The following is a 23,194-nucleotide window of genomic DNA, read 5'->3' on the forward strand; positions in this document are numbered from 1 at the left end:
TGGAGGAAAAGGATGGCCTTCAAAAATTCTTATTATTTACTCATTATAGCACCCAAGAAAATGGGCCACTTCCTGTGTCAGTATGTCAGATAGGCTTGAAAAGCTGCCAGGGAGATCTGTTCTCCTTGCTGCTTTAGGAGAGACTCTTCCCCCTCTCTGGGAGAGGCAGCTAAATTTTTTCCAAATTTGATTAATTCCCTGGGATTTCACAGCAGCCGTATGCTGCTTCACAAGCTTTTGCAGATTTTCCCATTTTAACTTTCCCTAGCTTGGTGGGGAAATACTGTCTGGTGCTCCACCTGGGTGTGATTTATGGAGGAGGCAACTGGTAACTTCCTTTTCCAGACCTTACTCCAACTTGTACCACCTCAGGTACATGTCTTACAGACTCTCCTAAGCATTAGCTGGAGTGACTAGGGAGAAGCTCAGCCTGCTCCTGCCTTTCTGTCTGCAGGTGGTGGGCACAAGCACGTGGCCACCTTATATAGGACCCTGTGGGAACTGCTGACTGAGACCATCCCGAATTTTTGAAAGTGCAGGCTGTCATCAGCCCTGAATTTCTCACGGATTTCTTGATGCTGAGAATATGGTAAAGACGATCCGGTTTTGTGCATCCCTGCCATAGCATTTTGGATCACTGTTTGGAGGCTAGGTACCTGTGGTAGTAATTGTCTTTGTTAACTTGCAGATTAGATTCCTGAAAGATATTCTAGTGAGGAGTTTCTTAGTATAGGACCTGAAGGCTGCGAATTACTGGCTTGCTTTTTAGTTATGTGCTTGGAAAATATTGTTCTCCGTAGTACCCTTGACACCAGAAATCCTTGGACAGCAGTTTGGAAACTGGTTCGGGCTAGTACAATTAAAACAAACAAAGAAACAAAAACCAAACAAACAAACAAAACACACAAACAAACAAACAAACAAAAACACCAAAAATAGCCCCAAACCAACAACAAACCAAACCATGGCACTGCAGGAGGAGGAACCACAAGGTGGCAATCTCTCTCCGTGCTTCTACTGGCAAAATAAACCTCGGGGAAAAAAAAAAATCTGGGACAGTAACAGTGTAAAGTTGCAGAGATGTTTGGTCATGTCTCGTTTCTTCCAGAGTCGTGGCAATGTTCGTTTCGATGCTGGGTTTTCTCTTCTGAATGCTTTTCCCTTTAGGGTGAAACTCTCAGGCTTGAAGTGGTGGCCCTGGCAACTGCTCTTTGCTGGCTTTTCCATCCTTTGCCCCAAAATGGGCACCAGATGTTGCTTGTTAGATTGCTAACTACCAGTGCTGCTTGCGTGCACGCTGGCAGAGCTACTGTGTGCTTGGAGAGGAAGTTTCCTCCTTCACTGGAGGCACTGTCTGGTTCAGAGTATTGCTAACCTCATGTTGTATTAATGTACAATTGCATCAGGATCCTGCTTCATGCACTGAGATACCTCAACAGGAGTAAAATAACCTGGATGCTAGGACTAGGCAGTGACCTGTAGGTTGAGTGTGGCATATGGTCTCGAGGGGACTGCAAAGCCTTAGTGACAATAGCTCCATTCCCAAAGAGATGTGGCCAGAGGGTGTAAAGACACAGAAGAGAAATAATGCTCCGTTTGGGGTGGAGTTGCCCTGGTCCTGCAGTATCAAACACCATCTGTTGCAATGAGCTCCATCTCGATCAGGACATAGTTGTGTTCTTGCCAGATGTTAGCTTACATGTGCTACATGTAAAAGTAAACTGGTGCGAAAGCTGCGGTCTGATGTGCTTTCAGTAGGATTTGCCCTGCGTAAGTGACGACGTGCTAGCCAGCCTCTCGCTGAGAGGATGCACTCCAGAAGTTGCAGGTGTGTGGCTGGAGCGTGTTCAATGAGTCAAGATAGGAAATATCTTCCAAAGCTCCAAATAAGACAAAACAAACTGAGCTTTAGCACATGCTCAATTGATTGAGTCTTTGGCAAAGTATGACATGAATTTGCAAGGCTCTCACTGAGGCCTGTCCTGGCTATATCCTGCCTGGAGAGTCCTTCAGCAAGCACGGCATGGCTGTCCTTGTTTTCTTCTTACACTTATACGTTTCCTTCTCTTACCTGTTCTCCCCTTACCACATTGCTCTCCAGTTAGGAATAATAACCTGCTTCCCGCTCACCAGGACTGCTCAGGTTCTGCTTTACACCATGTCTGCCACCACTGAGCTCCCTTTGCAGCTTCTGTGTCACAGCCTGCAGCGCCCATGTCCCCTGCCAGTGGTGACATCTCTGATGGCAGCAGTCCTCCACCAGCTCTGACTGCGCAGGTCTAGGCAGGGCCTGGAGGAGGCAGGAAGTGTGGACATGGGGAATTTTGTGAAGTTCCTTCATACCACCTTGACTTTAAGGTCTGAGGCCAGGTTCCCAGAGGCTGCGGGTTGCAATACACTTCCTTCCTGGTTGACAGGAGCCCAGGGGATCTGCTGTCTGCTGGTCCTCTAGAAAAGGGCCAGGAGCCACCAGGGACTGCTGGTGGGGATAGAAATGTTAGCAGTCCAAATCATGATGGGAAACAGAAGGAGTAAAGAAAATCTGGAATTTCCCCCCCCCCCCCCCCAGAAAGCGGGAAGAGATCTAGCAAGCACAAGGCTGGCTTCTCCTGGAACATGTGTGCAACATGATTGTTGCTAATGCTCTCTAGTCAGCTGAGAGAAGCTACTTTCCCCAAGTAAGTGAAATAAGCCCTGAGATGTGGGATATATGATAACTTCTGAGGCAGAAGGAATAAGACCCCAGGCAAGGGAGCTCCAAACAGTGCACTGTGTCTTCCCCCCCCCCCATCTCTGTGTCTGTGGTGTTCAATTAACCCCTTTTCTCTGTCTGGGCCATGGTTGCTGCAGGTTTGCAAAGCTTTACCCAGCCTTCTGGATGATGACGTGTTAAGCGCTCGGTTTGTGATAACCAATTTTCTCCTGAAATGATACCAAAAGCCTGCTGTTTTGATTTAAACTGTTTCCCAAGCATTTTGGTTAGTAACAAAAGACAGTCCACTCCAAGAGAATCTAACTTGAGGAAGCCATGAAATTTAATTCATTTCTGCAACTAAATATATAATCAGTGACATATGGTAATACTAAATACAGGGGGAAATGTCATTGTTTAAGTCAAATTTCTGCATTCAGTCAAAACCCAATAGTTGTAACATCAAACTGTAGTTTCCATTGTACAGGAAATAAAGCATAATTTTTTCAAAGAAAATAGACATGCAATTGCATGCCTATTATATTGCTTATATAGCTTTATGTTTAGCTTTCTCCATGTTGCTGTTACTAAAGGGCTAACAGAAGGGAAACTGTGGAGGGAGAAGAAACAAGGCAACACCCAGATCGTGATAGAAAGGACAAAGGACATGTGTGCGCTACAAATACATGATCTTTACCTGCAGTTGTGTCTAGGGGATAAGCTACTGTGCCTGGGTTGGGGACCTTGCACCTTGCCCCTCGCTTCTGCACCCCTGCCAGCACCGAAGCAGTGATGAGGTGAGGCTGTATCGCTGTAAGGGCTGTGGAAATGCTTCTCTCGTAGCTCTTTGTCGTGATGCAACACTTTTCTCCTGCCCCCTTGCTCCTAAGACAGAGGAAGGAACCATTTGCTTGTTCGTTGTCAGTAGGAGGAATGGGCTTAATGTCAGATTTGTGTAAAGCTGCAGGCAGACCGTGTCTTTGCATGGTTAGAGAATCCCAGAGAGATTCTCCAGATTCTGTACTTTCAACCTTACAAGTGATGCTTGCAGACCTTTGTCACTCCACCACTGCGTTAAAGAGGAGCAGCTCAGGAACTTAACTGTTGTTATTGGAATTTATGCAGAAAGAGGATTGCTTTTTCTGGATTTATTTAATAGGTTTCAGTGGACAATGGAAGCAGACTATTATTTTAAGATCTATCCAGCATCAGCCCCACTCCTCCTCCCTCCATTAGTACAGCTCAGTGGTGTACTGCTGGCCTTTCCTCCTCATTCTGTGGTGTTCACTTCTGATCCTCCTCATCTCCTGGGTTCATCCTGGGCATCCACTGCTTCTACATCGCTGGCATTTCACTGCCTTTCTCCTTTATCTGCTTGCCTGGTTCTCAGGCATGACCCATAGTTCTCAATGGTTCCTCCTCTTGCTCTCTAGCCATGAGTTTCATAGTTTGCTTCTGATTTCTCTATGCAAGCCAACGGTTTGCAGCTTTGACACAGCTGATTTCCCCTGTCTCTGTCCATAGCAGGGCCGCACTTAATTGTTCTGATAGAGCTGGTGACAGAGGTTCCATAATCAAATAGATACAGAGGTTTACAATTTTATCTTTACCTGAAAGATTCTGATTTTTTTCTGCCTCCCTCACCCCAGCAGCATCCCCGACTTGAACACGTTTTGGCTGCTGTTTCTTCCCCTGAGCTCCATCTCCTTATTGGTCTCTGCACACAGCCCCTTCCTCTTTTTCATAATTGACTCGTTTGCTCCTCCAGCCTTGCACTTCATCCATCTTCCTATTTCCCCTCTCTGATCTACTCCTCATGTCCGCTTCCTTCATTTTTGCTGCTGGAATGTGAAGCATCTCTCCAGAAGAATAGAAGGTCTCTGTGAACTTTTACCACCAAAAACACGCCCGCTCCCCCCGCCCCTTCCCTCTTCCTTTACCTCTATCATCTCCTCCCAGACTCCCAGATGATGGGACAAATACTTGCTTACATTCATGCTCAGGCTTGTAAAACAGGCATATTCACTTCTCTTTCTTTTTCGGGTGAAACGAGGATAATTCTACACATTTCTCTGCTCCTCAGGGCTGGGCTCAGTTTGAGGAAAATGTTTCTGAGGCTATTGTGGTCTTTGGATCGCTGCGGAGCTCCGTGTCTCACTGTTGTTTGTCCTTTTTATCTCTTTGACTATAACAAATTGCTGCCGCGTTTGCTTCTACTCAAGATACGAAAGACAAAAGCTAAATCAGACCCAGCCATTGATGAGTACAGGGAAGTTCATGGATCTAAAGAGCCGTTCTCAGTCAAAGGACGTTATACAGAGGTGTTCTCAGTCATTACCTGGGGCTTTTTTTCTGCTTGCTGAAGACGCACTGGGCAAAGCGGATTTCTGTCTGCTGGGACAGCACCTGGTTTGACCAGCCTCCAGAGCCATTCTCACAGCTTTATGGAAATCACACATCTCAGTTTTTCAAGAGCTAAAAAACACCTGTTGGGAGATGGACAGTTTGGGAGCTAGCTAGTTCTCTCCACAGAGAAATCTGCAGGATGAGGGTACCCTGGGTTTGTCAGAGTATTTTTGAGACCACACATCAATTTAGGCAGGTCAAGGAAAATAGTAAATGCAGTTCATTGTAGCAGAGTACATGGTAGCTAACTGCTCACAGAACTGGGAATTAAGTTACAAAAAGAAAAAAGAGACAGAAAAAAAGATCATTGATCAGAAGCTGCCTAAAACTCCACCTCATCCCTCATTTCTCATGTGTCTTCCCATGGCTGCCAGCTAGGGAGAGCCCACACTCACAGCCTTTATGGGACTGGTGCCTTCTTTTTGTCCCTGTCCCTTATTTGTATAGGTTTTTTAATTAGGCAGCTAGCGAGTACAGATTATCTCTCAAAGGAAAACTGACACCACCGTGCTCTATTTTCGTATGGCTAGATTTGGAGATGCCAGTTTGTGTCCCTTTCATGCTGGCAAAAATGCAAAGACAGCATTGCCAACTGTGCTGTTGCTAGCCAGGCAGTTGATTTTGATCAATGTCTTGCTTTTTGCATGTGTGGAGGGAGGAAGCTCTCTCAGTAGGCTTGCTTTCCTCCCGCTGTTGCTGAGCTCCCTAGCCAGCCGGTCGTCCTAGCCCAGACAGATGTATTTGCTTGTTATAGAACTTCCCAGGTCACCTACATTAAAGAGCAATGCACGGATACTGTATTAAATCAAGTACTTGTCCTCTGCCTGCTTGTTCAGGTTAGATATGATATATAAACGTGCTAGAAAATGGTTCCAGCAGTGGAGTTCAGACTGTGCAACACCCACCTTGAAGCACTGGCAGTTTTAGGAGGTTGCATTCCAGACATTAAGGCTCTTGTGGTGAAAATGATGGACACTGCAGTGCAGAAAGAGCAAAAACTTCAGTGAAAAGAATCTGCCGTGCAGTTGCATGCTCTGATGACCACAGCATTACCACATTCACTGGTCTTGTTCTTCTCAGAAATTGCCATGCCATGGTACAGGGCAGGAACTTAAAGAGTCTGAAAAGAAAGTATATTTTGGTAAAGTATCTATGAGTAGTGTTCTTGATTTTCACTTGCTGAATGTTCTCCTTGCTGGCTTCTTTTAGAGCATCCATAACTCAGGTTTACTTGACAGCACTACAGAAACAGACATGGTTGATATCTTGGGAATCAAAGACGTGATTATTTTTTTTTTAAAGGCTGTCTAGCCTGTTTTATCCTTCCCAGCCTAATGGAGGTTTGTTTGGTACAGCACATCCTCTGATGATAATAACTTTCATCATTTATGAGCAGAAGTTTATTTTCTAGTGAACTAAAACAGTTCCTCCTAAAGAGGTTTCCCTGTTTTCTTCTGGGCCGATTTATACAGCCTGAGATATCAGTTGAAATTTCTCTTGCGCTTTTTCCTCTCCTTTTTTTTTTTAATCAGCCCTGCCATCCAAAGAGGTTTCCTCTGCTGGAACCCTTCAACAACTGCTCAGACCATTTACCACTTTCACAGGCAGTAGCTCTACAAAAGTGAAGAAAAATCGAAGTAACTACCTATGATAACAAAGTTAAATGCAGGTTTAAGTGTTTGTGAACTGCGACTGACTGAAAGGGTGCCAGACATTTTGCAAATATACACAAAAAGACAGGCCCCTGCCCTAATCGCCTTATAAATTAAAAGGAAAGTACATTGGCAAGAGCAGAAGAGATGATATGTCACGCTTTAAATAGTTTATAGGGAGCTGGAGGATTGTTGTTTATTTGGTGATGTTGGGAAAATATTTAATGTGCTTTGGTTAAACTCTTTATAGAAATGCTTCTCCTCCCCCAGTTTTCTTTCCCAATGACTCTTGGAGATTAAAAACAGCAAGTTTTGAGTAGATGGAAAATGGAGAAATGTATTTCTAAATCGACAAAACCGCGAGTAAATCTTTATAGATACTTTTTATGTGAGTCAGGCTTTCTAAAGTAATTATCGTAATATAAGAAAGGACCAGCGCTTCGCCGCCCCTGCGACGGCGAGCCAGGGTCGCAGCTGGTGTAAATTGAGATACCTCCTATCTGGTATGCATTGCTGTGAAGGGGGTGCGCCGTGGTCCCCCATTGCAGGTTCCCGGGGCTCCCGGGGCCCGGCGCTCCCCGCACCTCCGCTGCTGACCCGGTGCTCGCAGACAGCCAAAGCTTTTTGGCGTTTAAAAGGCTTCTATAGCAAACCCAAGATTTATTTAAAAAAAAACCAAAACACACGAAAGAAAAAAAAAACACCACCAAACCCCCCAAAACCCCAAACCGGTGTATTTTCAGATTCGACTTGCCATTGCTGCAGCCAGATGCAAAGTGGGGTGCAATTGTTTTTCCGAGGCCACAGGATCGGGGCTGGTTCCAGGTGTCGGTCTGGAAAGCTGAGATAGGTAAGTGAATATTTCCTTTAGCGCCGTCTTCCCAGAATCTGGAAGTTGACCCTGGCAGCTGGGAGACTTTTTGCCCCTTTCCCTGCTGTGCTGTGTTGTTGGTGATATCTCCGCAGATATGTGACTTAGCCGCATCCGGAGTTTGCATTCGAAGCAGAGACTAATTGTGAAGAACGTTTCAGAATAAACACATTTATCCTCTAAAGTAGTTTGTTTGTAAGGAAGAAAAAAAAAAAAAAAAAAGGAGGTTAAGCGAGATAATGTGTTTTCTGTCTTGTCTTTAACTACATAACGCACCAGAGTTTCGTTTTAAAATAGAGCCATCCTTCCTGGAGGTGCGATGCAAAATTTCGGCCTGCAACCGCAACACTGATTTGAGCAACAAATGCCCCTGAAGCCTTGCTGACATCTTCTGATAATACAGAGGGGAAAAAATTATAAAACAACGAGATGATTCAGAAATTCGCGTCCCTCTTTCGGAGGTGACCCCAAAACCGAGCAGCTTCTGAAGCGGAGGCTTCAGGTCCTGGGTCAGTTTTGAGCGTTGTTGCAAGCTGCGGCTGAAGTGTTTGCAGCCGCACACAAATTTCCAGGCTTAAATTGCCTTCTTCCTGTCCCGGGATGCCAGGGTTTTGCACAGCTGAAATTGCACAGTCCTTTCCCCCGGATCCTCTTACTTCTTCTAGCGCTCAAAGCCCCGCTGCTCCGGGCACCCCTTGGCTGCTTTTTGTCAGCCTACGCTGCGGTCGCAGCCTCTTCCGAGGCAGGTTATGAGCCCCGCTCCCCTCTCCGCCTTAGCGGGACGATTTCACGCCAAATCCTGGTTTGTGCATTCCCGGCTCACCCGTAGCAGAGCCAGAGGTATGTTTTATCCTTCCTCTGCCCCGTTACTGGTCGTTGCACGGTGACTCCGTGCCCCCGCTACCCCTGCGTGGCTAACGCGGGGCTGGTGGCGGGGCAGGGCTGGTGACCCCACGGGGCGATGGGCTCGAAGCGTTTCGTGGGGCAGATTTCCACAGGAGACGGCGCTGCCGGTGGATTTCCCCCGGGCTTAAGGCCCGAGTGTTTCCACTTCGCGCGGGGCTCCGCCGAGCGCCGGGACTCGCCGTCGCGGTGGACACCAGCTCCGCTCCCTTCGCCTCCCGGGCCCCGGCCGGGGCGACGAGGAGGGGGGGTAGCTCTGCACGGGTACCGGGAGGAGCGGGAGGGGGCTCCCCGCCGCGGCGAGTCCTGCGGGACGGGACGGGGTTGCCGGTGCTCCGGAGCGCCCCTGGCCCGGCTGCCCGGCGCGGCCGCGGCGCAGCGCTCGCCGCCCCTACTCGACCCCGGCCGGGCTCCCCGAGGGCGCGTCCCTGCCGGCCGGCGGCTCTTCCGTGCGGCGCCGGGATCCGGGAGCCCCCACTTGCTCCCCGCAGCCCCGGCACCTCCGATCCCGGCGCGGGGGGTGTCCGCAGGTGGGTGCCGTCTCCCCCCCCCCCCCCCCGCGCCGGGCCCCTCACCAGCAGATGGTGCTGCGGGCGCCCCATCTCTGGGGCTGCGGGGCCCCGACGGACCGCACCGGGCCCAGCTCAGCCCGGCCGCTGGCAGCCCTCCCTCACCGGGCCGGGCAGCGGTACCGGGAGCCTGCATGCCGCCTGGCCGGGGCGAAGAGGGAACCGGGGCCAGCCACGGCGGCGGCGGAGCGCCCAGGTAGGACGCGTTACGTGTCCCGGAGCTCGCTGACTGCCGGTGTGCGGGAGCCCGGGGTTAGCCCGGGAACCGGCTGCTGGCGGGAGAGGGTGCCCGGCTCGGATGGACACTCCCTGAGATGGAACATCGCTCCCAGGATGCTCGGCAGCCCCCTCCGAGCCCGGGTGTCACAAGCCTACGCCCAGCGCCGAGAACCGTGGCCGCTTGCGCCTCTGCAGCGCGCCGAGCCCGGGCTGTACCGCAGGCAGCGACGGCGGGCTGGCCCCGGCGCGGGGGGCACCGTCGGTCCCATCGAACCGTGCTGTTCTTTGCACCCCTGGTGCGGGCGTTCCCGCACCTGGCGTTTTTGCTGCCTCCTCTCTCCTTTCCCCGCGGCAGATCGGACACCGCTGGGCCCCGAGGGCAACCGTCGGCCCCATCCCCCGGGCCCCGGTTCTCCGCGGCGTCCGAGCGGCCTTCGTGCTCCGGCCGGACCGAGCCGGTGGCTCCGGGCGAACCGAGCGTGCCGTGTCGGGGCTCCGGGCCGCCGGTAGCGCCCAGCCCCGCTGTGCACGTCGGGTGCCGCGAAGCCCTCAGCGCCCGGCCCCGGGGCTCTCGCCCCAGCCCCGCGGGGCCCGGCCCGGCTCTCCCCGCCGGTAGGGCTCTACCCCACCCGGGGTGGGGGTGGGGGGGGTGAGTACCCCCCTTTCCCCCCAGCCCTGGCTGCCCCTGCTGCCTTACCTCCTCGGCCGTCCCTGCAGCCGGCGACAAGCCAGGGCCGTGCGGGGCGGCCGCCGCGCTCCGGGCCCGGTCCCGAGCTCCTCGGTGTCCCGGCTCCGGCCCGGTTTTGCTCGGTGCGGGAGCTCCTGCGGCGGAAAGCGGCCGCGGGTGGGCTGTGGAACCGGCGCAAAGCGAAAGCTCGGTGCTGGCGGGGCTGCGGCGGTCCGGCGGGCCCCGAGCCGAGGGGGTTAAACCAGGAGCCTCCCCTTACCTTCAAAAAGTTAAAAATGTCTGGAGCCTGCATCTCTTAAAGGGGCGGTGCTGGCTGCAAGGAGTCTTGGCACCGGCTGCGAGAAAGGCTGGTCAGGGGCGTGAGTTCCCCTCCACCAGCACCAAAACATTGCAAAAAAAGGCAGAGCGCCCCACACTTTAGATAAGGACAATTAGCCATCAGCGAGCCCCTGCAGACAGCGAGTTAATTAGGGGTTTCCTGCTCTCCGGCATGCCCTGTCCCAGCTCCTGCTCCCCCGGGCTCTTAGCCCTGATGGCACCTGGGCTGGCTCTCATGGCCACCTTCTCGCTGCCCTCCCAGGCCGGGGACAGGAGAGCGCTGCCGGTGGAGAAACCTCCAGGTGTGAAGGGAAGAACTCTCATTCTCCTTGATGTCAACACCAAGAGCCCTGTCAGGATAATCAGTGAGAATTTCCTCTCCCTGCAGCTGGACCCCTCCATCATTCATGATGGCTGGCTCGATTTCTTAAGGTAAGGCAGGAGCCCCCTGGCGCCCTCCCCACGCCGCCCGCGGGGCGCCCCGGCGGCCCCGCCGCCCAGCCCCGCCGGGCTCCGCGCTGCTGGCGGCGCTTGTTGTGACGGAGGGGAGCGAGGCCATGGTTTCCATTAAGATGCACATGTTTGCAACGGAGAAACCATTTCGGAGACTTATCAGTTATGACTGCAAAAATGTCGTGCTCCTCTCGCTCCAACGACCGCTCCTCTGCAAAAAGCACAATACGGGGCCGAGGCAGCACAGGGAAAAAAAAAAAAACAACCCAACAACCAAAACCAAACAGCCCAGCAGCAGGAACGGGGCCGCCTGCCGAGCCGAGCCGAGCCTTCCCCAGGTCCCGACGGGCGGAGAGCGGGGTGTCGGCCAGGTCTTCAGAGCCCTCCGCTCCCCGGACTTCCAGCCGGGCGCGGGGGGCTGCAGCTGCGCTGGGCTCCACCGGCGGTGCGGAGCGGCCGCGGCCTGGAGGCGCTGGGACGGCCAGAAAGCCCTCCTTTCCCTGCTGGGTAAGTCGGGGAGGGAGAGCGGGTCCCCTCCGCACGCCCTCTCCGAGGGTCCCTGCGGCCGCCGTCTCCGGGGAAGGAGCGGGGCGAGGAGGCGGGAAGGCGCGGGAGAAGCGGAGCCGGGCCGGCTCCCGTTCCCTCCCCTCTCGGCTCCGCTCCCCGGCGGCTCGGCCCGCGGCACGGTCCCGCGTGGCGTGGCCGGGCTGTGCGGGTCTCTGACCGCTTCTGCCTCCAGGACGCCGGTGCACTTGTCCGGGGGGCGCCGGGGCGGGGGGACACGGATGGACAGACGGAGGGACACACACCCACACCCGCACCGAGCCGGGTCCCGCCGGCCTCCGGGCCACCATCGGCGGGGCGGGGAGGCCCCCGCTGGGCCCGCGCAAAGCCCCGCAGCCGGTGGTACCCGCACCGGGCGGGGCGGCAGGGCCGGGGAGAGCAGCGGCGGGCCCCGGAGCCCCGCGGCCGCCCGTCCTCGCCGGTACCGGGGCAGGAAGGGCCCGGCCCGCGGCGCCCTCAGCCCGCTCTCTCCTCTCCCCAGCTCCCGGCGGCTGGTGACCCTGGCGCGGGGCCTGGCCCCCGCCTTCCTGCGCTTCGCGGGCAAGAGGACGGACTTTCTCCAGTTCCACAACGTGAAGAACCCGGCCAAGAGCCGCGGCGGGCCTGGCCCCGACTACTACCTCAAGAACTACGAGGACGGTGAGCTCCGGGGCCGGGGCGGGGGGCGGGCGCGGCGGCGAGGGGCTGCGGGCACCGGGCGGTCCCGCTCCGCCTGCCCTGCCGCGCCCTGCGCCCAGGCGGGGCCGCGCTGTCCCTGGGCACCGGGCAGGGCAGCCGCCCCCTTACCCGGGGGACCCGAGGAGCCCGGCGGATGTCGGCCCCCGGGAACAAAAGGCCGGCACCGGGGAGCGGGGCTTTTCGTATCCCACCCCCCCTCACCCGCACCCCCTTCGCTCCCTAGCGGGCAGCACCGGCCCTAGAGGGGGCTTTGCCCCGGCTTCTGGTGGGCACAGGGCACCGCAGCGCCGGGATGCCTTTGCAGTACCGCCCAGTGGCTCTCGGGGCGGGAGAGCCCTGCTTTTCCCTCAGGACCCCGGCGTCGGTCCTCGTTTCTCCGCCCGCCGCAGCCCCTGGGCTCCCCGCCGGGCTCGGTGGCCGCCCGGTCGCCGCCTGCCGCCCCGCCGCCGCTCTGCCTGTCGGTGCCCGGGTCGCTCTGCCAGCCTCGGTCCTTCCCAAAGTCACCGCCTGGCCCCGGGCTTTCCGCGGCCCTACTCTCCTCCCAGTGCTCCTCAGCTCCGCCAGAGGCTCCCACCTTTTGCGGCCTTTAATTCACACAAAGAAACTTCGTAGAAAAGTCAGGGCCGAGTTTCCGTCCTAAGGCACTTATTTTAAGAAGTGGAATACTATGTCCGCATGCAAGAATTTATTGATTTTTCTCTCCTGCTTATTTTTTTTAAACTTTTTTTCCCTACTCAACGAATCCCCAAAATTAGCTGAAGATCTTTCCAAAAGTAATTTTGAAGGCCAATTAATGCCAGACAGATCCCAGTGGGCAGGTCTGTGGAACAGAGGAAGTTTTGCAGAGATCTAGTCAGCAGCACAGTGCTGAATGGAAAAAGCAGATGCATTTGCCAGTTTTCTGATGGCTCTTGCTCCCGCTGTTCCCTCGTGTAACATCTGATCTCACCGAGATAAATGTCCCTCTATTCCCACACGCAGGCAGGTGGGTAAGCTTGTGTGCTCCATCTTTCCTGGTCTCCTAGCCAGAGCAATCCCAATGTTATTCCTTGCTTTTTGTCTCCTTGTAACAAATCTCAGGTGAAGGGTTTTTTGTAAGCTCTGCCTACTGAGATGCACCTCGGGAAAAAATGCTGACCAAACCTGCCGCAGCCACCTCGAACAGAAGAAATTAAGTGTAGCGCATAAAATTGTAGATGGGAATCATACAAAACATTTGTAGGAATAAATTTTCCCACTCTCAATATTTCAACAACTTGCAGGAGAGAACTTAGACTTATTAAATGTCTTCACAACAGCTTTCATGTTAGGGAAGGACTGAAAGCTTTTGGTTTTTTCAGTTTTCCTCGTGGCAATAAAGTTGAAATGTAGCAGCCCTTCAAAATGAAGCTTCTCATAGAAGTTGTAACCACAGGTCTTAACTTTTCATCACTTAAATATGGAACAGAACCATTGTGAATGTGGGTGAGGGAAGGAGGGGACACATGTGGTGTGTATCAAGCATCCGTGTAAATCAGAAAGGTGTGGTAAAAGGGATTTCCTGCCTGGAAGCAAAGCTTTCGTATTTGTTCTTAAGATCTGTGTGCAAACTCCAGGGCTATAGAATTGCTAGTAGCTCACATCTTTTTGTGCTGCGGCTGCACCGAGTGCTTCACTAGAGGGATCCAGTTCTCCAAAATGAAATCCTGATGCCACTGCAACTCTCTGCCCCGCTGTACTGGATCTGAGCAGCCATCTTCTCCTTTCACAGCACTGGTCTGGTTTTCGTTCCCTCATCTGTGGCATGCCCAGGACCTGCCTGGGATCTGGGCGTGCACAAAATGTGCAAGTAGGTGCCCTCTCTACAAAAACCTTACAGCCTGAACAGACAGCACAGAAAAAAGATGGCAATCACACCTGAGCATGTAAGAAGGCAGCAAGCATCCCACTAGGTACCCTTCCCCCTCCTCAAGTTATATGGGGTGGTTTGGGTTGTTTTCCATATCTGTGGGATGTTGTATGGCCAGCATCTGTTTTCTGAAATTTCTTGTCTCAGCTTTAGGGGCATGGGAGTAGGGAAGAAGCTGGGGGGCTCGATTAGTTGAAGAAGTCAGAAAATTATTAAAAGAGTAATCTGTGAATTTCTAAGTTTTGTGCATCACCTCAGTGATTTTTAGTGACATGACAAGTGATAGTTCAGTTGTTTTCTGCTTCCAGTGTTTGTTTTTTTGACCCTTTGCCCTGTGGGTGTACACAGGCTCCAGGCCTGTGACCCCAGTGTCTGGGGTCCCTGTGCAGCCCCTGCGGGTGTTCCTGTGCCTCATGTGCCCATGTGGCAGGTGCACAGATGGGGAGGGAGGGGCATGTCCTATGCTCCTCTCAGCTGCAGCAGCTCAGTAGGGTGCCGGACTGAGGGGCTGAGGGCACGGGTACAAGACTGCTCAGGGAACTGCAGTTACTAGTAGCTCTGCGAGTGGTGTTCATGTCACAGGCAGCTGCACTCCTCTGTGTGCTCACAGGCCACCCCAGTGTGGCCATCTGAGGCATTTGGACGGGCAGGAGCAGCAACAGGACTGCTTTGCAGCATCCTTCATGGATACTTTGCACTGTGGCCATGCTTGCTGGAGTTCTAATGAATCCCTGTGTAGGCATCCTTGCTACCTATAGATCAGGTATTCTTCACTGCTGTCTTTGATGGTCTTTTGTATCTCTGTAGAGCTCCACCTTCCTGACAATCTGACCTCCTCAGATATTCATCCTACGCTTTCCCGTCCATTTCAAATTATATTTATTTCCCTTTCAAACTGTTACAGCCATGCATACTTCCTCCTTCTGAAAATTGCCTTTACCTCGATCTGTCTTTGGGTTCACTGGCCCATCTTTTTCCTCTCCTTTCCTCCACAGAGAGCATGGGTGCTCTGTGAGGGTCATAGAAGCTGCTTTTGACTTGTATCTAATATGGGCTTCATTTTCCTGAAATGAGGTTTTTTCTTTAGGCTTCAGGGTCATTCTTTTCTTGTACAAATTCTTCCTGGAAGTACAGACCTGGAAGTATGGTGTAATACCAGGTGTGTACAGCTCCTTTCCTTTGTAACTCTGAACGGCCTTAGCCCAGTCCAGACCAGTCATGTTTGGGCAGTAAGGGTAACAGAGTGGTGAGTGATCTGCGGTGGCAGCCTGTGATGCCCACGAAGAGGGTACATGTGACAACTTGTTTCAGCACTGCTTATAAAGCTGGCACAGAAATTTCATCACCTGGTGGCAGATTTGTCCATACCTGACAGAGCAACTTGCAAAAGCAATTGCCTATGGTTTAGATGAGCCATAGGGTGTGCGGCCCCTGTTGATGCTAGCATGGCTATATGTACCCCCTGAACTTGTAGAAGATCATCTAATTAATCTGTTATATTAACCCCCCATGTATAATGTGTGCCAGGTGACTGCTATTCTGTGCAGCCCATGTTTCGCCGGATTAGTCCTGGAGCCCACCCTATTTGCATATGGCATTGGCCAGCCTGAGGTCTGTTAGAAAGAGAAAACCAGTTTAACGTATGTCAAGCTCTATGGTACCAGGAGGTGGGGCTGTGCCAGAGACTTTTTAACATTTGTTGATCAAGAGGTGTAACATTTTTAGCCTGAGAAAATTTTCTGTCCCTTAAATGGTGTTTCTCTGTATATTCCCCACTGAATTCGTGCTTCTTCACCAGCTGCGCTGAGAGTTTTGCTTCATTATCTGGAGATGTGTTTCTCTCCTGCCATAGGCACAGGTCTGATCTCTTGGGCAGGTATCAAGATGTAAGGTCTCATGCTCAGTCTATGTAGTAGACGTGCTTCTCCTTTTGCTATTGGATTGTCTACCAAGCAATTGTTTGGTCTGTCCTTTCAACTGCCTCACACTTTGCCAAGGTCCAGTTGGCTTTGAGGAATGGTACAATAAGAAATACTGGTCTCCAGGAAAACAGGCTTGAGCCTCTCCTTTTTGGAGCAAACGCACAGGGCTACCTGTTTGCCCAGGCTATAGTTGCTGGTACAAAACCTCTTCTGAAATTGGGTGTGCTAAAGCCTGACTCACGTGCTGCCCTGAAGCTTGGCGTTGCAGTGTTATGTGTGGTGTAGAGACCTGGGGTCTTTTCTGTTGGTTCAGCAAGGTGGCAGGTGCCGTCACAGTGCCTGAACCTAGAGCCCGTTTTGGAAGCTCCCTGCTGGTGCCACAGCATGACCTTGGTGGGCTAATGTGGAACCTCCTTGGCCACTTCCCAGGCATGCAGACCAGCTTTGGACAACCTGTGGTGGCATAAATTTTTCTTAGAGTTTCCCCCGTGCATATGTGCTGTGAAGCAAAGCTCAAGGGAAAAAGAGGTTACTCATATTTGGAGTCCTTTGAGATGTGTTGGCCCAAGCGCACAGCTTCTCCATCCTGCCCCTCAGGCTTTGCGTAGCCTATTGAGATCGTGTGGCTGAGGAGACCAAAGGACGTTTACCACACACAGGCAGCGTGGCCCTGTGTGGGTCATGGGAGGGAGAGGGGAAGGGGAGCACATATGCATGCTGTAGGTAGTGCGTCAGAAAAGTTTCTGAGCTGAAGTGCATATGGACAACACATTTCAAAAATACTTCCTTAATAGCTGGTAAGTTACTTCCTTTTATTTTATCTCCTTTTTTGGAGAGGATACTGGGCATCTGGAATAATGGCCAATTACCACAAAAAAACTGGAAAAAGACATGTTTCTTATGTCTTCCATACTAGTCAGGAGATTATGCCATATAGTGTGGGAAATTTCACATTATGCTGTGTAATCCTGGCATAGGTTTCCTGGTTGTCCCCTCAGCTTGGGATCAATTCCTTCAGATGCCTCCAGAAACCTGGCACTGCATCTGAACCTTGAGGCTTGTGCAGCAGTGGGAACATCATTTCACCCTTGCTCATTCTGTATTGCACAGGCAGCTTCTAGGATGCTGTGTTTTTAGAGTATGTGCAAGGGTCTTAAGTACTGGATGGAAAGGAAGATGATAAATGCTAAATGACCTGAAGATTCCTTTATATGTGTGTGGTTGCACAAGCGCTGGGGCTGACCCCAGCCAGGGCTGCTGCTCCCATTTTTCTGTCCCCTCTGGCATGTTCCTACCCTCTCCTATGCCTGGAGCCTGAGTTTATATGGTGGGTCAGTTCAGAGGACTCAGGTGGCCAAAACCCGATGGTGGAGAGGTGATTGCACTTCAGCTTGTTCAGCTGCCTGAACCAATGTGTGTGACCACGGAGGTGTAGAGGACAGTGCTGGGAACAGAAAACCTGCAGTGAAAGGTGGGACTGCAGCAGCCTCAGCCTCGGTCAGATTAAATCCTGCAAAACTGTGTCCCGAAGGTGGTGAAGCGCATTGCTTGGTTCTCTGCCACCAAAAGGGTTGGTCCCCATGCCTTCATTTTGCTCGACGCTGAGTCTTTCTGCTGCTTTCCTTGTGTTGGCTCTGGCCAATTCAAGGAATCACCTTTTGTTTCTGGTCACCCAGAGTCCCTTTTTGTCTGCCTAAGTGTCCCTCAACAGTTTAGGCACCTGTCCTTTCAGAGCTTGCAGAGGAAACAGTTGTTATTTCGCTTGCCGAGTGTTTAAAATGGCTCCTTCAGGAGGGCTGCAGCATTTCAGACATTGCAAGCCCTCGGTCCCAAAGACGGGTAGATCCTCTGATGTCCTTCGGTCTTCTGGGATTGGCCAGACCTCGGGCTGGTCCGTGCCTTGGCGTGAACTCTGAGGCAGCCTCCTTGTCTCTAGTTCCCAGGGACCATGGCTGCAGGGAAGGAGCTGCCACCTGCTCTGCCTGGCAGGGATTTCTGTGTAAGGAGCTCCAGTGCTTAGTTGTTTTCTCAGAAATTTGAAAAAAGAGGCTGTAGAAATCACCTTACACAAGGGAGATACTGCCTATGCAGGAGATACTTCCAAAGATTACCTGTTTATATCATTTTTTTCTTTTTAAATTTCTAGCTGTTTTACTAGAAACATCCATGAAAATTGCTTTAATGACTGCAGGAAATGGCCATGCAAGCAATTAGGTCCTGATTTATTAGGTATTTGCTGGTGTATGGGTGAGATGAAAGATTTCTATGGTTATAAGTTTGATTGTTTATAATAAGCATCCTAAATTCTCTAAAAAACATTACATATTTCTGCTAGTTTCACACTTCTTTCCATACTACATCTTCTCCTTACGAATTTAAAGTGATTCATGCAAAGTTACATGCACGGGGGAAATGCATGTGGCTTTTTGTATACAGCTATGGGTTTTACATTAGCAGTTGCTATTCAGGGAAAATGTTTTGAATTTATTATGGATTGGTCTCTGCATAGATTTAGGGAAGTAAAAAGTGAATCCAATGTTAGGAATTATTAAAAAAGAACTGCAGAAACCCATTGAGAAAATTCTTATGCCATAAGCAAACTAGGTGATGACATACTAATCAGTAAAAGAATATATATATGCAGAATAGGGTGATAGGAGTGATCGAAGTCACAGCTTTCAGTCACAGAGATCAGGTTTTTTTCAGCTTGGAAAAACTGACTGAGGATATTATAAATGCTGTGAACTCAGTGCCACACAAAGACAACAATTTGGGAATGATTATTTCTTTGTTTTCATGACACAAGAAATAGGGAGCATTCAGCGGAATAAACACATATAAAACAAACAAATATGTTTGGTTTTTTTTATATAGTGGGAAGTAACTTGTGGAACTCGTTGTCAGGGACTTTTTTTCCCAGCTAGATGATGGGAATAATACTAACGTATTAGAAATTTGCCTATTGAAGACAGACATGATGAAGATGCAGTTTCTGGCTTGAGAAATATTCAGGCTTTCTAAATAGAAGTTTTGTTCCCAATTTCGTAGTCACTGGGCATTTTATAATAATTTCAGCAGGCAAATCTGGTGTTTAAAGCATTTTAAAATGTGTTGATTTAAAAAGTAGGGGTTTTACAAGTTTGGCAACCTGCTATTCATAGGAGTTTTTTCCTGGTGATGCATTAAACATACCTTTAACTTCTGCACTAACACCATCTTCTAATATTCCAATTTTTAGTGAGAATATTTAGTTTTTGTTAGCATGAAATAGTTTGTTGGGGTTTTTTTTGTTTGTTTGTTTAAAATTCATTTTCTGAGACTGGAAAGCAGAAGCAAACAGTCCCATGAGGAGGATGGGCAAACTCAGCTTGCTCTGGTGCCACAGCAGTGGTGGCTGTGGCTTTTGCTTCAGTGGTGATGGCTGTGGGAAGCGCTTGTGCTCACACACACAGATGAGAGTTACTTCTCCTCTTCACCCTTCCGTCACACCTCCCTCTGACCGTAACCACATCCCTCTGCCCTGTCCACGTAAACCTGGGGCTGTGCCCTCCTCCTCCCATCTTCCAGCTGATTAGCTCTAATAGCTCATGTCTGCTCCGTGACTCCAGTGACTCCTGGAAGGGAGCTGGCTGTGGGCGGAGGGTGGCGTGAGCCATGGGACGGGCACATGCACACAGGCCACGCTGATGCTGTGTAAATTCCCATGTGCAGAAGCTCACTCTGAAGGTCAGGGAAACCCTCCCTGGGGGCCATCTCTGTGTGCTGTGTGCCATCCTGGTGGCTTCACAGCTTGGGAGCTCTCTGGCCTGTTACTGGTATGGTGGGAAATGGTTAGTGCAACCGCTTGGTGCAAGTGACTCTCTGAAAGGGGACTGCTCAGCCAGTCCTGGGACGGGCATCTTGCCCTGGGATGGGATTGCTGTGCTTGTGTTGCTCCGGAAGGTTGTTTTCTAACTTGTTCTTCAAGATTTCCGTTGGTAGATTTGGTGACCTCCTTAGGCGGTGTGTGCGTAAGCTGTACAGATCCCGAGGCGTGGTAGAGAAACGCGCAAGCTCTCGGAAACACAACGCAGCCTTTGTAAAGCAGCATCCTCCACCCAGGGCTGGCAGCCTGGCGAGGGGAGAGCTCCAGCAGGAACCCGGCATCCCAGCCGCTCCCGGCGGGCAGGAGGCAGGCGGGGTGGGTGCCGAGGCGGGTGTCCGTCCCCCGCCGCCGCCGGGCTTTCCCCTCCGAGCGCCGGTGCTTGCCGCCAGCCGCAGCTCACCGGACCGCCACACGGGTGTGCTCCCGCCATACCGCACGGCGGCTGCCGGACCCGGCACCGCGGGACCCGCGCCGCAGCCGGGCCGCCCCGGAGCGCCGCGCCGCCGGGGTCCGCCCGGCCCCGCCGCCGCCGCCGCCGCCGCCGCCGCCGCCGCCGCGGCGGGAGGCTGAGCTGGCCAGGGTACTGACCCGGCACGGCCCGCCCCGGCCCGGCCCGGCCCCGGCCCCTCTCGGGGCAGAGCTCGTCGTCTGCCGTCTTTGGAAACCATTTGGCGTCCTCTGGGGCTCCCACATCTGGAGTTCTTCTTTCGCACTTCTGGCAAGAGCTGCTTGGATTCGTGTTTTTCTGGGTAGTTTATTTCTATTTTTTTTTAATTGACGTTCGGGAAGGCAGTGTCCTCCTCCTGGAGCTCCTGCTCGGCGGGGGTTGCTCCGCCCAGCACCTCCTGGGGTACCCTCCTCCTTCCACCCCTTGCGTCTTTCCCTTTTCTGCCTCTTCCTTTAAGTTTTGAGGACTCCTTGCTGGCTGTTTCCCTTGGGGTACTCTTGCTGAGATTTTCCCGGAGCCTCCAGCAGCTGTAGCCTGCCAGCCCTTTTCCCTTGGTGCTGCTGGTTCAGAAGAGTGGTAAGAAGATGCCCTTGCCTCCTCCTCTGCACCGACCATGGCCCAGTGGGATCTGGATGACCAGGCACTGAGTATTTGGGGACCTCCATATCCCAGACATCTGCCCACCGTTTAAGCTGGATCTGTAATGAATGTGAGGTCCACCTCCATTTTTATGTCTTCGGCAAGTTTCTTGGGTCCTTCATCAATCTGAGAAGCCAGGGCCTTGCATACCTTGCCTCTGCTTCCTGAATGTCTGCAGTGGCAGCTCTCTGAGAACCCCATGAAGACAACTGCCAGAGAGTGCCCCACTTTCTGTGCCCTGCAAGTCGTCTTCCAGACCTCAACATCTAAGGAAACACCAGGGATTTGTCTGAATGTGACTTGACTTCCTTGTGCTAATCCTTGTCACAGCAGCTCATCACCTAGGGATGGGACTCCAAACTCTGCTCCTGCCCCTCGTTCCTGGTTCTGGTTCCCTGGACCTGCCCTTTGTCCCCAGACCCTTCTGACAGTGCACGCAGGGCCATCCCTTGGCCAGCCATGTGTTTGCTGTGACCTGTGGCCCCCGAAGATGGAGGTAGGGGTGTGGTGCAGACCCGATGCCACCTCCCCTTGCACTCTCCAAGGTGCTGTCCTGGCCCCTGACCAGGAGGGCAGGGACCCTGGCCCCAAACCAATGGTTCCTCCACATGGGTCCATGTTGGCCCTGGTTTGGGTCTTAGGAGCCCTCCATCGCTTTTAGGAAAAAAACTTGTTCTGACCCAGCCTGGACTCCCTTGTAGCAGTTTGAAGAGGATTGGAGACAGTGTATTGACTGTCTAGCTTCAGACCTCTCTGCTTCTCAGTCTCCTCCTTCAGGGCCTCCTTGATGTGTTTTGCTCCATTTTGCCTTTGGGGTGGAGGGTGTACAACTGTTGCATTCAGTTCTGTAGAAAAGGAAATCCATCACCCAGGAAGGTGAATGACTATTCATGAGCTCCAGGTGACGCAAGTAGCTGTAGTAACAGCCTTTTTGGTGCGGGAGAGTGATAAGGTTAGGTTTCTCGATTTTTGGCTCTACAAATATCTCACACAACAGGGGTTCAGGACTATATCATCCATTAGTTGGGCAGAGTCTGGGCCTACCCAGACCTTACTCAGTGCCTACCTAAGAGGTTGTGCTCCAAAAGCACATGGTTGGGGTGTGTGTGCCCATCATCTGCAAAGGAATGTTACTCCTTCCTCTTTCTCCATCTCATCTCTCCACGTGAAAGCCCCTGTGCTGGATGTGGAAATACTGAGTCGTATTTTCATGCCAGCCTGTTGCTGCCCTATCTCCACTCCTGAGCATGCTAGCTGTGGGTGTAGGAGAGAACTCGTGTCCCTAACTACAGAACACAGGTGTTTTTATGACATTACTGTTCCGAGCAGTCTTTTTTAGCCAGGCTTTAGAGAAGCTGTGTCAATCCCAAACTATGCCATAAAAAGACAGATAGAGCAAGGCAAGACAGGCGTAGTGACTCTAGCTAGGATGAGGCTCAGAGACAGGAAGATAATGTGGCTTCCAGTCCTCCACTGCACCTTTGGACGGGGTTCCCTGCCAGCCCAAGATATAGCAGAGCTTTGAAGCTAGGTTTGATGAACCTGAGATTTGAAACCTTGAAAGATAGAGGCATGAATATTGGAAACAACTTTAATGTTTCTTGATGTGTGTAACAATAATGGAGCTGGGGAGCGTATGTGGAGTAAGACATCACTGTCTTCTGACAACAAGCTCCTTCAGAAACTTCTAGTTAGATGGGAATTAAACCAAGCAAAGCACTACCTTGTGATACAAGGGGTGACCTCATGCAATGTGGTGGAAGAACTTCAACTTCCATCCTTCCTTATCACTGCTGGCCGCCTAAGGTTTTGTAAGAGTTAGGCACAGCATATGGTGCCTGTGGATCCGAGCATGTACAGAGTTTATTAAACTCAGAAAGGGACCTTGCAAGGACTAGTTTGCACCACTCCCCTCCTGTTTAGAGACTGGACACATGTCACTTGATTATTGTTCTGCCCTGCTACCCCCATCTTTGCATTTCCCCAGCCGGTGAATAGTTCTAGGAGAGGGAATATCTTATTCTTATTCCACAATATGACTTATAAAACACTCATATGGAGAGAAAACAATTGTTAAATAAGCATCCTGCCTCCTGAATTGAATGTCAGGAGTTAGAAGTGTGCAGAGACCTGTCATAAGCCATGCTGACCTAAATCTAGCTGTGATAGCTGCAGTGAGGATAAACAAGGTGAGAACAAGCCTTCTTCATCACCTCTTTGACAGGCAAGGGTAAATGGAAGCCAGGGGTCACCAGAATGGGATTTAGTCTTTTCTCATTATTTAGCATCAAACACACCAGGAACAGAGTCATATTGTAAACGTTGGGAGACTTTTGCACTTTCTTGCAAGGGAGGGGTCGTCACTGTAAGAGATCAGCTGCTAGGGGGGTGAAGCGTGGAAGGGGCTGTAGGTTGTGTT

General features: G+C 51.7%; 1 protein-coding gene across 11 annotated transcripts in view; it reads left to right on the top strand.

Moving 5' to 3' along the window:
- Positions 1–8,192: 8,192 nt before the first annotated feature.
- HPSE2 (heparanase 2 (inactive)) overlaps positions 8,193–23,194 on the top strand; it is a 114,351-nt gene continuing 99,349 nt past the window's right edge. For 2 of the 11 annotated variants that reach the window (XM_064463916.1, XM_064463915.1), the window contains exons 1-5: positions 8,193–8,461; positions 8,610–9,289; positions 10,581–10,750; positions 11,059–11,278; positions 11,817–11,974. In XM_064463916.1, the coding sequence (XP_064319986.1) occupies positions 8,371–8,461; positions 8,610–9,289; positions 10,581–10,750; positions 11,059–11,278; positions 11,817–11,974 (1,319 nt within the window). In that variant the 5' untranslated portion in view covers positions 8,193–8,370. Of the gene's footprint in view, positions 8,462–8,609; positions 9,290–9,853; positions 9,925–10,254; positions 11,279–11,816; positions 11,975–23,194 lie in introns of those variants that run through there. The other 9 variants (XM_064463913.1, XM_064463909.1, XM_064463912.1 and 6 more) reach the window with 9 other exon arrangements.

Source organism: Phalacrocorax carbo, chromosome 12 (assembly GCF_963921805.1).
Source record: "Phalacrocorax carbo chromosome 12, bPhaCar2.1, whole genome shotgun sequence".
Classification (NCBI taxonomy): Eukaryota; Metazoa; Chordata; class Aves; order Suliformes; family Phalacrocoracidae; genus Phalacrocorax; species Phalacrocorax carbo.